The sequence below is a fragment of the Ruditapes philippinarum genome, unplaced genomic scaffold, assembly GCF_026571515.1.
Source record: "Ruditapes philippinarum isolate M1 unplaced genomic scaffold, ASM2657151v2 ctg1915_1_1_1_1, whole genome shotgun sequence".
Classification (NCBI taxonomy): Eukaryota; Metazoa; Mollusca; class Bivalvia; order Venerida; family Veneridae; genus Ruditapes; species Ruditapes philippinarum.
The window spans coordinates 103,355-116,149 of record NW_026852568.1 but is presented as its reverse complement, the minus strand read 5'-3'; the positions used below and the strand labels follow the sequence as shown (position 1 = coordinate 116,149).

The window sequence follows — 12,795 nt, the reverse complement described above, 5'->3', positions numbered from 1 at the left end:
GGCAGATGTTTCAAAGCTCAAAAGTTTACCAGTACATGTTAAATGATGAATTCTGCTTAAGTCTGCTTAGGGGCGTAGATGGTAGCATGCAATGACTACTACAGTCCCTATCAAACCGACATTGCATCATGTTTTTCAATTTTGCCGTTTTGTTTTTCTAAAGGGATTCTGTTTTCTTTTCTATTTTTAAATAATTATAACATCTCAGCAAACGAGTGTTTAAATTTGATTAACAATGACTATTCACAAATTTAGCCAATATTACAAGTGTCATATAACTACCTTTTCGGATAATGCGGGGTATTCGAATAAAGGGTTGTCGAATAACCGGGGTCGAAACTGTAATGATACAGAATGCTATTAATTAGCTTTGATAGTTTCTGATATAAAACACCTTAAAATGTTTATCAGGGCAGAAACTTGAAAAACGTGCATAACTTTGTAACATTATAAGTGTATCTGCCCTTTTGTAACCAAACGTAATTTGGACGGGAAAGATTCTACAGTTTAACGAAGATACCAAAAAAAATAAATAAGATAACCTGTATAATTGATGTATATTTATGAAACAGGAAGGGTTAATGAAAGAGTGACACGTCACTTTGTTTCCTTGTTGTAGGGTAAATTGTTAACTACTCTTGCAATAATACATCGCGTTCAATTTTAAACCATGCGTAAAAGGATAAAATCACGCACCGTTTTTCGGGTTTATAATGGTGATAGTTAATAAGAAGCGATATCAAGGTGCCATGTAAAATTAACATTATCAAAACATAACTGTCAAATCACATCGAATTAGCAAACATTGAAAGAATATCAAAATGACTTTTTATACGATCAGCAGAACAAAACGCGTAATTACCGAAATATATTGGATTCCCTCATCTTTCTTAAGTTTTTGGAGGGCACTGGACCGTTTAAATGTAGTTTTGTAGATCTGGGGCCAGAGGATGACTGATCAAAGTCACTTTCAAATCTGTCGTTAAGTTACGGTTTGTAAGTTTGCGCATGAATATCGACAAACCCAGGCTTTAAGAACAAATGAAACTTGAATTTTCTCGCAGACATAAGTCTGATGAATTACCCTTGCTGGCTTGTGCTTTATATGCGTCCTCGTGCTTCTGCAAAAGTCGAAAAAAGTGAATTTATCCTCCATTGAATGAAGCGTCATATTTGAATAAATTGAGAATATGAATAACAAGTACTACTGCACTAAACAACTAAACAATACTGTATTAAGCAATTTAATTTACATCATATATACATAATTGTTAATTTATCTGCTCATTGAAAAACAATTGGATTTTTAAAGAATATTTTTTTGTGAATGATTTATCTGGTACGTGCTCTTCCATGGAAATGAGACTTTGATCAACAACCGATTAATTTGTTCAAAGAAGCAATTTGAAGCAATTTTGAACAAGTCATTCTTATCTATCTTCTATCTTCCATTAATGTCAAACCACTCGCGGGGACGTAGACATGTTTATAGACTAGTCACTTCAGAGAAAGCTATGAGATACAAGGGAGTCCGGGAACCAGTCCCTAGCTCTTGTTGAATACACCCCTTGGTTCTTTTACAAGCCTAGTGTATAGAACTGATGCATGCGAAAATTACCTGGATTTCTTACCAGTACACCTCTAGTTAGGTGGAAAACACTGAAAGTGTCTCTGAAAAATCCCAAGGGTGTTACCCATAATCGAACCCGGGACCTCAGCGGTGACAGCCAGTGGTCTAACCAACTGAGCTATAGCGCCACCTTTATTTTCATCGCAAACTCATTCAAACTTTTTAAAACATGCAAAAAACGAATGGGAACGTACTATATTGTTGCATGTTGGTGACAATCTAAATATTCGGTTGAAATATTTAAAAGGAATATATTGTTTTTAAAGTAAATATAAGTATTACTTTAAGATGCCTTTAATGATACAAAACAAAAAAACACAGTCTGTCTCAAAAAATATAAAAGCAGTTTTCATGTTGAGAAGACATTGTGATCGAGTACTGACACTTTGGGATAAGTTATCAAATACATCTTGACTAAAATAGCATGTTTATTGCCATCGTTATACTGTGGTATTTTTCACAATTATAGTTACCAGCTTAAACAAAAGAACACATCAAACAGTGATAACAAATCTATTTAAAGCAGCATGCCTCCACATTCATGCTAAATTTCAAGAAAATTTTGAAAATGTATTTCACAGTAAAATACTGTGAAGTGAACAAAAAAAGTAATTTACACATTGCAAACGGCAATTAAAATCCACGTCATGACCAAAAAGAGGTCAAAATATGCATAAATACCTCTTACTGCGTTAGTAACGCAGTAGTATAGTGATTGATACTGCAAAATCAGTCATAAATCGCACATACATGTAACATGTAAACAATTTATTGAAAATTGGACCGTTTTACTTTTCTTATGATCTTAATACATTTTTCTAAAGATTGTATTTCTTGAAATATTTGTCTCTCTTTAAAAACAGATGGTTAAATCGATTGCGTAAATTCATAACGTGATGTTTATTGTAAATAACCAAACATCACGTTTACAAAACAAGTAAAAGGGCTACAAAAATAATTGTTTTCGTAGGTGGGTGATTAACAAATCAGTACCTTAATACCTAGCATTTTGATCCATATAAAATATTACCGTCATGTAGCGCTTCAATATGTAAAATATGTATTTGTAACAAATTTGATTATGGGCATACCATGCTAACTTAGTAAATAGTATGACGTACAATTTACTTTTGATTTTGATCATCACAGATTGAATATAAGTAGAAATATATTTCTAAATTTAGAATAAAATTAAAATAGCATTGTTCTCGGTTATAGTGACCATTTGGTGCATAAGGTGTCACCCTGTACGTACTCAAACCCGACCTGTAGCTTTCAGTTTGATCGGTCATGTTATTAAGAGTGTATTTATTGCATCTGCTGAGGTTTTGTGTGATTTCAGATAATTTTCATGTTGTATGTTTTCTTCAGAACCTCTTCTCTGCATATCAGGAGAAGCGACTTTTAAAAGAGGGTCATTTCAACTGTGACGCCAGCACATTGAAGATTCTGAAAAAATATCATGGAAATATTTGTCCACATTATATGTAATAATTAAAATATATGCATTCATTCCTTATTGAAAAATGGACTTAGACTTTATAGAAAAATAATCTCCTTTTATTAATATGAAAATGTAAATTCGGTAATTTCTTTACAAATAATGCTTGTTGGAACATACAATATTGATAAATCTTCATTTGAGCATTATATTTATGATATAAAAAGTTACAGGATATTTAATGTTTTATATTTTAAACCTGATTTGACATGAGAAGTGTTGATGTTAAAAGTTGAAAACAGTATATATCTCAACAGGAACCCGGGAATCTAGAATTTAGCCACAAATGCGACTTATTAACTGACTAAATTAGACGCCGTAAGACATCACAATTATTATTGCACAACACATTGACCGAATATTGTTTCGATAAAAAAGTAAATCACATTGATTGTTTTCCATTAAGAATATTAAGTTTATTTTTATTTGCAAGTTTATGTAATTTATGAAAACATGAGCAAGAGCATATCAAATATCAAATCATATATAAAAGAAATCGTCTGTGTGATGCATGGGTATTGACATCAAACACAGAATAACGAATACAACAACAATAAAGATAATAATAATAAACCATAGAGGACAACAATATAGATTTATGTTTGTAAGATCAGGTTTTTTGTTCTAGCTTTAAGTTATTTGTGGACAAATAAATAGTATCGTTTGGTTGAAAAAAGTAATTTAGTAATAGTCATCACAATGTTTCAACAAAAATATCCTTTGGCCTTATATGTTAGCTATATATTTGAAAGATCTTCTTTAGATTGCTAAGTTTCCTTTGACTTGTGATGAGAAAAAGAACTGTAAGTACATTTTAAAAGTTTTAATTTTACAATGAAATTTTTTTTTATGATTTTGTAGAAAATGTGGCTAACATTCTATTGACTGGAAAACTTGTTTTAATGTTCTAGTAAATGCTTATTTGTTCATACTAGATATTTTTTAAATTGTCTAATTTCAGAGGGACATCCTCTCACATTCAGCATAAAATGTTTACTCGTAAGTACACGTTTGTAGTCAGTATCGCCTGTAATAAATACCAGTCTGATATGAACTTAGATGAAGTTGTGTTTATCATTAACTTATTGAATGAGTCGTTTATATTATGAAAACAATTTATAATTTTATTTATATATGCATTAAGCATTAATTATAGTACTTTCTCCATGACCAAAATACAAAAATTCCTGACGTTCAATTTGATATTCACTATTTAGGGACAGATTTTGATTACAGAAAATTTACGACTATATATATTATAATTGTAGACTTGACACTGTTTATTTTGGCTTTCTTGGCTGCAAGAACAGGTCAGTATTTTATTTAACATATTATTTATTATTTGATTAATTTTTCGTTTTCTTCTGTAGTTGTTTTACGTTTGCATGTACCATAATTTATATACAAAGAATGGTTAAAAATTAAACAGTTTATAACATATAAACTTCCTATATGAGAATATTCTGTCAAGTTACTAAAGCTTTCTTATAAATGCTCGTAATTGTACATACTTGTTTGTTCTGATTACAACTCATGCTTGCAAAGATATTCAATCTTGTTCCAATCTGTATTATGATCTCTAAAATGTGCCACATTTTTCAGTTACAGCTTCTTACGAATGTTACACATGTAAAGATATTGACGATCCTGATGATTGCCATAACATTACAGAAAGTGGTAACCAACAGGTATGATGTTTGCCTAAAGGAGCATGAGGTTAATGAAGACTTTTTTGCTAGTCAAGTATATTTTGCTATTGCTTTAAGAACAAGTATTTTTCCGGTTTGAATTATGATATTTTGATACCGCATTTAAAGATTTCCCTTTGCACAGTCACAATTTAGTTCTTCTATCATAATTGTTACAGTCCTGTTTTGCTAAAGTGGACATCAAGGGGCGATCTAAGTCGTTTACATTGGGAATCACAGATGATGAGGTAAAATAACTTTTCGCTATTAAAACCGTATCGATATAGTTTCCATGTCAATTATTTTAATTTTTTGATTTTTTTATTTATATTTCAGTACATTTCAATTATAACTACTAAAATATTCATTTCCATAATGACTTGCTGATTCAACTTTATTCACATATGAAAATAATGAACTCTTGCTTTAGAATTGTGGCACGATTCCAATCTACAATGTGACAAAAGTGAAAAGAGATGTGGCGGACCAATGTTTCGAGTGTTGTAGTAGAGACAAATGTAACAGTCAGTTATGTCAACACCGAAAACGTAAGTAAGCAGCGAGGTCATTGAAGTGAATGTTTCAAATTAATATGTTTTATAATGAATATTGACTGTCTAATTTAAAGTTAAAATAGCTATAGAACTGTTTTGTGAAAGCTATTTCAAGGTTGCATAATAGTTACCTGATAAAAATGAGGATAAACACGTGTTTTTTAATTATAGCTTAGAAATTATGAATGAAAATAAGAATGCATAAAATCATTTACATCTCAATTTTATTTTGTTTTTTATAATTTTTAATCTTTTGTCTAATAGAATTGCAGTATTCTGAACAAATTGTTTGAAAAGCCAGAGGTATGCAGGATAAATTATCCATGCCTTATGGTTAAGGTGTTTGCCTCTCAACCCAGGGATCATGGGTTCGCGCCCTAATCGGGTCACTACCATGAATCTCCATATGACACCAGTACTGGTTGATTCCATGAAGCGGACTCGAAAGTGATTGATATAAGTTAAAGAGCTGTTTCGCAAATGAGTTTTAATGAAAAACAAACAAATTCTCCCGCTGGAGCCCTGCTGACAAAACCACATTTTTTCAGACCTGGCTATGTGATATTTTACGAATCTAAAGAGGTTTTGGACGGGGAACAATTAAAAAATAATTTAAAATACTTACTTATTTACCAATTCTAAATTCTTTAATTACCTTCATTCAGCATATTCAGCATTTCTATAGCTGTACTCATAGAGGATAGTATAAAAGAATCTTACACCGGCTGCCGGTACAGACCGGAATATCTAGCTCGAGGGTAACTGTTTACAGCGGTAACGAGGCTCTGCCGAGTTTCCGCTTAACAGTTACCCGATAGCTAGATATTCCCGTCTGTACCAACAGCCGGTGTTTGTTTCTTTTTCTTGCATATCACATGTTAATTATTTTCGGAACAGATATTATGAAAACTGATATTCTCATTACGCACTTTTTTCTTATAGTAGCGTATGAACATACAACTTCATTCATATCGGAAAAATGACGTCATCCTAAGAACGCGATTCATTCATAAAAGGCGCGCGTCAATGACGTCGTTTAAAACACGCGACTTGTCTTACATGGGGGTGTAAGACAGGGTTTTCTAGCACCGATGTAAACGGTAGATAATCCTGTCTGACATGCAAGAATACATAGTCTTCAATATTAACTTTTATCACACACCCGTGCCGATTTTGCGACTCTGTAAATATGGTATTGCACGGCCGTGCATATATTTTGACGTGACGTCATTAGCGTTATACAAACATAGTGTAAAGACGCGCTAAATGTTAGCGTTATACTATAGGCGCGTCAATGAAAAATGACTCTTATTTCACTTTAAACAGTCTTTATTTTGGGTATATAATAATAAATAATAATAAATACCACATTTATATAGCGCCCTTTTCATTAACATGTTCAAAGGCGCTTTACATCAATCATATATGTCTAAAACAATATAAATGAACAGGAATATTAACATTAAAAATATTTTGCATTAACTAATTAAAAGTATAAATTATGGAATTATTTTTACATATTAATACAATATAACTTAAAGATCCTTAAAACTCACTTTACAATATTATTGTCATACATTAAAATTGTCTTCAATATATAAATGTGTAAGAAATAATGTGCCTTTTAACATAAACTCATAAATAAATATTAAAAGCTACTTTAAATGCATATTGATGATTTTCATTGTTTTTTTGTCATACTTTACAACAGAAAATATATGAACGATTGATAAAAGAATGAATACAGCGACATCAGACTAAAAGAATATTGAACCTAACGAACCTGGATAGCATGAGTACTGCTACACCAAGGTCCAGTACCGAGGGAGTCAGATACCTCCCCACAGCGCATGCAGACCCCCAGGATGACATCACTACTATCACCACAGGAGGAAAGGGCCACGCCCCACACCTTAACACTAAATATTCTTGAAATCTGACCCCTCTGCATTCACGAGCCATATATTATATAACACATGTAAAATTATTATGATAAATCAATGTTAGTTTTTTTTTTTTTTTTTTTTTTTTTTTTATTTAAAAAAAAGAAATATTCTGTGCTTAAAAATGCTAGCAATGGATTTATAATAATAGATAAGATCTTGCTAAATCATCGTTATAAAACAATAGAAATACTAAATTGATTTTAAAATTGTTTGTTTAAAAAAAAAAAAAAAAAAAAACTTTTTAATAAAACTAATATTCAAATAACAGATACTTCGTATTCACTGTTTATAAAATTCATTCATAACAGTCACTGATTATTTTCCATAAGCTAAATTGAAGTAGTGTGTTTTAAGATGTTTTTTGAAACTTTCTACTGTGTTACAGTTTTTTAGATGACTTGGTAGTGAATTCCATAGCTTAGGAGCTGATGCCGAAAAACTCCTTTCACCAAATTTCAGTTTAGTTTTTGGTTGCACTAATCGTACAGGTGCATTTGAAGAGCGCAGATTTCGGGAAGTGGAATAAACTTGAGTCATTTCCTGCATATATGATGGAGATTGTTGTTTCAGTGACTTGAAAGTATGTAATAAGATCTTGTAATTCACTCTATATTCGATTGGCAGCCAATGAAGATCTTTCATCACTGGTGTAATATGATCTTTCCTAGATGTACGTTTAATCACACGGGCTGAAGTATTTTGAACAAGTTGAAGTTTTTTCATGGTTTGTTGAGGTATACCATATAGAAGAGCATTGCAATAATCAGTCTTGATGTCACGAGAGAGTTAACGAGTGTTTTTGTAGCTTCTTCGTTGATATATTTTCGAATACGTCCTATCTTACTTATTTGGGCATACGAAGATCTGCACACGGAGCTAACATGATGTTCCATATTAACCCTTGAATCAAGGAATGCACCCAAATTCCTTACACTTGATGACTGTTTGATTTCAGCTTGGTCCACATTGACAGTTATATTTTTCACTGAGTCTGTATTGCTACCCGACGAAAAGACTATAAGTTCTGTATGTGATAAATAGAATATTAAATTCGTGTAAGTTCATTACTGAATTTATTGCACTCGTTGAATGAAATAATATTATGCTCGCCAGAGGCTCGCATAATATAATTTTATTCAACTCGTGCAATTAATTCAGTATTGAACTTACACTCATTCAATATCCTATTCATGTTTCAGCCTCAAAATGTATCGACGACGTCAAAATTGACTGTGCACATATGAATGCGGTGTTTAATATTTGTGGAAAAGTGCACCAGGCGAAGAATATGTGTCCTAAGTTTTGTCGTCTGTGCTCATTAGGTAAACAATATGTTTTCACTTAAATGGCAAGTGATACTGGCATGCCAGCAGTTACCGTACAAAAATGGTAGTAACTTAAAAAATATTTTTTAATACGCTCGTCCACCAAAAAATTAAATGTTACACATCAAAATTCGACTCTTCGCACAATTTATGGAAATTCCATTACGTTTAAAACATAGAATAACCCTTAGTTATGAGGTCTCATGTAGGGTACCGGAATTATCCATTATTTGTAAGAAGAGAAGTAGTTCCCGTACATAAAATCTAACCAATTATTATTATACAATGTTGTTATATCAGACCTATTTTTCATTTATAATTATTGAAGAGACCATTTTCCCAGAGGTATATAGATGTAATTCAGGAAGTTAAAGCAACGACTAAACGCTGATATCTATTACCCGGTACCATTACCCCAAACACATTCACATGCAATTAATGGCATGCTGGTATGCATGATATTTTACTCATTAAAAGCCATAAAATTATTTAATATAGTGATATAGATCAAAATTCTGATAATTAAACAGATCTGTACACAGGTGGTGTAAGTGCATAACCGTTTTTAAAAGAGGCCTCACATGTAAGTATTTTTGCGCATGCGCGCAAGGACGGAATCCCCCAAAGTTCACAAGGTCACTTTTTGACAACACACAGGTGAAAGTGACTTAAAATGAAAAGTATTTATACGTACTGCCGCAATGACACTTAGATTTTGTCTCGTTTATGCATCTGCTTGATTTTATATCAATTTTTGAAGAATACAAGAAAACATCAAGTGTTTAGACGAAAAATACGGGTACTGCTTGTGTATGGGAACTGCTCGCATGCCAGTATTCATATAACAAAACTTTTAACAGTAATTATGTTCCGATTCTTGTAAAGTATAGAATATATAAATATTTTAATATTGACAGCAGGGTACACATCGAAAGTTTAATTTATTTTACGTGTGTTAAACATAATTTGAAATAACAATATTCTTTATATCATACATAATGATTGTTGTTGTATTTGTTTTATTTTTTCAAAACAAAAAAGTTGGCGGAAACTGGGCAGATTGGTTTGAATGGTCAGCGTGTGACGTCACATGTGACGTTGGCATACACATCAGAAAGCGAACGTGCACTAACCCTGCTCCCGCGTATCAAGGTCTGATGTGTTCTGGAAATGACACTGAAACAAAACGCTGCAATAATATGCTCTGCCCTGGTAAGGATTTCCGACATGACTATTGTTCATGTGATATTGTAAATTATCAATAGTTTGTTTGGAAAATCGACGATATTTTTCTATAAATGTAAAATAGCTTTGGCTTGCTTTTGAGTAAACAAGAATACTACTTGAATGTTCATAAATAAGCTATATAAAATACAAAGAAGAAAAATAGTAGCAACCGTTTACCGTTTTGATCTTAAAAGCTAATATTCCGTCTTTCGGTATAATTTGGTTCATAACGAATCTATGTTCGATTGTGTAGGAAGCTGTATACTTACAGAGACGCATTAAATACTTTCCTGGAACCAACCACTACTGAGCAATGAGTGCAAAGATTCTTGCTCAACAACGACTTGCCCTGACAAGGTTTGAACCTATGCGGCTACCGATAATTAGTCCCATGCCTTAACCACTCGAAAGTGCCGTCACACAATTTAATTTATTATTTTAAAGACTGTGCAAAAGTAAGAATATATCAGAAATGAATATTGAATTGTCAACTGTATAAAAGATAGTAATTTTAACCAAAGTAAATGGTGGTTGGTCTGACTGGTCCGATTGGGGAGAATGTTCTGTGACATGTGACACCGGTCTGAAGAAGAGAAACCGTTCATGTTCCAATCCGTATCCGAAGAGAACCGGCGTTCATTGCTTTGGTGACTCCACTGATGTTGAAATATGTAAACAAAAGGCATGCACAGGTAAGTCTTTGATTATTAACATTATCTGTAACCGTTATATGTATCGATAGAGCGGATAAATCTGTTCAATTTTCATACCTCAATGTTTATTCTTTCTTCTTACCTCATATTTTCGGTAATTGGATGTTTTTATTCTAAGAAAAAAGTTAATACGTAAATATTTTTTTCAGAGCAGATATATTTTGCAATCAATTGTGAAAAAGTAATTTATAGTTTGATTAAAAAACTGCACTATCATTTTTAGACACGAGAAGATTTGTGTAGCATTTAATGTACGTCTGAACCAATAATTTGTGTGCAAGTTATTCAGGTTACCACGTTTGTCTAGAAAGATCAATTTCACTGTGCAAAATTACCCAAAACTAAAAAGCGTTGTGTTTTCATTACTCATATTTCACTAAAAATCTCACAAAATTGATAATCAATTTAATTCTGAGTCTATTTGTTCATTATCATTTGCATAATGTTTACCATTTTATGTGATTCACTTGTTCTATGCAAGAATTAAACATTAGAAGAGCTCCTACAAACTTTAACACAGATTAAATCCTTCTTTTTATATAAATTGCAATTTTTAGACTATTGACCATAGTTTTGCCTTTATAATTAGATGTCAAAAATTTATAAATGAGATGTGATCAAGATTTTATGTTAATATTTTAAATAGAAATTTACTCTTTGATTTCAGATATTACCACTACGGTCGCTTTCAGGTCAGATACAGTTACTGACTTGTCTTTAACGGACAACAAAATTATTGTATTCTCACATTACACTCTCAACATTGGTGGCGCATATAACAACAAGTCTGGTATTTTCAGAGCACCTGTCCCTGGACTGTACCAGTTTGCAGCTCAGATATGTTTGTATGTGCCTTCTCAAGCGTATTTTGGTATCTCTGTGAATGATATAATTCTCACGAAGTCTTTAATCGGGGACAAGTTTTGGCACAGATGTTACACGTTTGATGCTCTGACATTTGTAGATCTGGCAAATCAAGTATCCGTCAAATGCATAGGGTCGTGCCTCGGTGACAAATTAATCAAGAATTATCATATGCAAAGCAGTTTTTCGGGGTTTCTTGTCAAAGCAAATATGCAATAATATTTCAATAACCCTTTCATTGCTCCAACGACTTTAACAAGTCCGGAATCAAAACTGCAGAGACAAAATCAATTATAATATTACAGAAACCACTTTGTTGATGACATTTTTATAACTATACAAATAACATTAAAGAAGAAGATACCCACACAAAGTTTTTGCAATAAAACATTTTGGAGTATTTATAATTAAAGTGATATATAAATATGAGTGGCATAAGGAAAAAATGCACCCCTTCAATTATTTTTAACATCATTATAATTAATCCAAAACCGACAGTTGTCAAGCTTAAGTGTATTAAAATGTTTAAAGTGTTTATTCTAATATACATTTGTCATTTAATGATCATAATTCACATAAGCTAATACAACACGCCTCGCATCACGGGTTTCTAGATTGACGGTCCGGTATGTTTACCACTATAACACAACTTAAATTTTCTATAATTTTATGTATACCGAATACCTTTTACGCATAATACGTTTTACAAATGTATTTACTAAACTACATGTCTTTTTTAAAGGGATAAGCATTTTCTGCTTAATATTCATCGATCACTATAATCTTTTCAAATACGTAGTATGAGAATAATGTATGATATATCGCACACAAGTGTGAAATATTACTAAAGTAACATAAAAATGTTTAAGCGAATTTAGTTTGTCTAAAACAACATGGAACCATTGACGTGTGTTGCAAAAAGATTGATGAAAAAAAAATCAGTTGTTTTTATTTATCATTCTTATTATCTGCCTATCTATTTATTAACTTAATTTAACCACATTTCAAATGTATCATTTTTGTTGCCTCACTTTGTCTTGTAATAAAAATAATAGAGCAGTGGTTTAGTTGTTTATGTGATTTTCATTAATAAAGGGGTTGTGAGTTCGAGTCGTTCAAGAATTACGACAAAATGTCCTCGTATGACATAAGCACTGTTCCATGAAGTTGACCCGTGAGTCTAATGAGCTTAAAACTTCCGAGCTCAAATTGATATACTGAAACTTAATTGAGTTAGGTTAACTGTCGTGGTCAATTCATATATATGTAAATCAGACGCTTTCAGGCAGCACGCCTCCAGATTCATGCTAAATGCCATGCTTATCTTTTAGATGTATTTAAAAGTAA

At 32.0% G+C, this 12,795-nt stretch overlaps 1 protein-coding gene across 1 annotated transcript; it reads left to right on the top strand.

Annotated features, from left to right (window-relative positions):
* The first annotated feature begins 3,913 nt into the window (after positions 1 to 3,913).
* Positions 3,914 to 12,510, top strand: LOC132717227 (semaphorin-5A-like). Its single transcript, XM_060700662.1, has 10 exons — positions 3,914 to 3,934; positions 4,093 to 4,130; positions 4,400 to 4,441; positions 4,734 to 4,819; positions 4,999 to 5,067; positions 5,250 to 5,367; positions 8,519 to 8,641; positions 9,686 to 9,856; positions 10,393 to 10,563; positions 11,252 to 12,510. The coding sequence occupies exons 2-10, from the start codon at positions 4,121 to 4,123 to the stop codon at positions 11,665 to 11,667; spliced, it is 1,206 nt and encodes a 401-aa protein (XP_060556645.1). The 5' UTR covers positions 3,914 to 3,934; positions 4,093 to 4,120; the 3' UTR covers positions 11,668 to 12,510.
* Positions 12,511 to 12,795: the final 285 nt, after the last annotated feature.

Excerpts from the sequence above, each read along its gene's own strand:
- LOC132717227 (XM_060700662.1), top strand. Across the intron at positions 5,068-5,249 it reads TGGGAATCACAGATGATGAG|AATTGTGGCACGATTCCAAT; the intron begins GTAAAATAACTT and ends CTCTTGCTTTAG. Across the intron at positions 5,368-8,518 it reads GTTATGTCAACACCGAAAAC|CCTCAAAATGTATCGACGAC; the intron begins GTAAGTAAGCAG and ends TTCATGTTTCAG.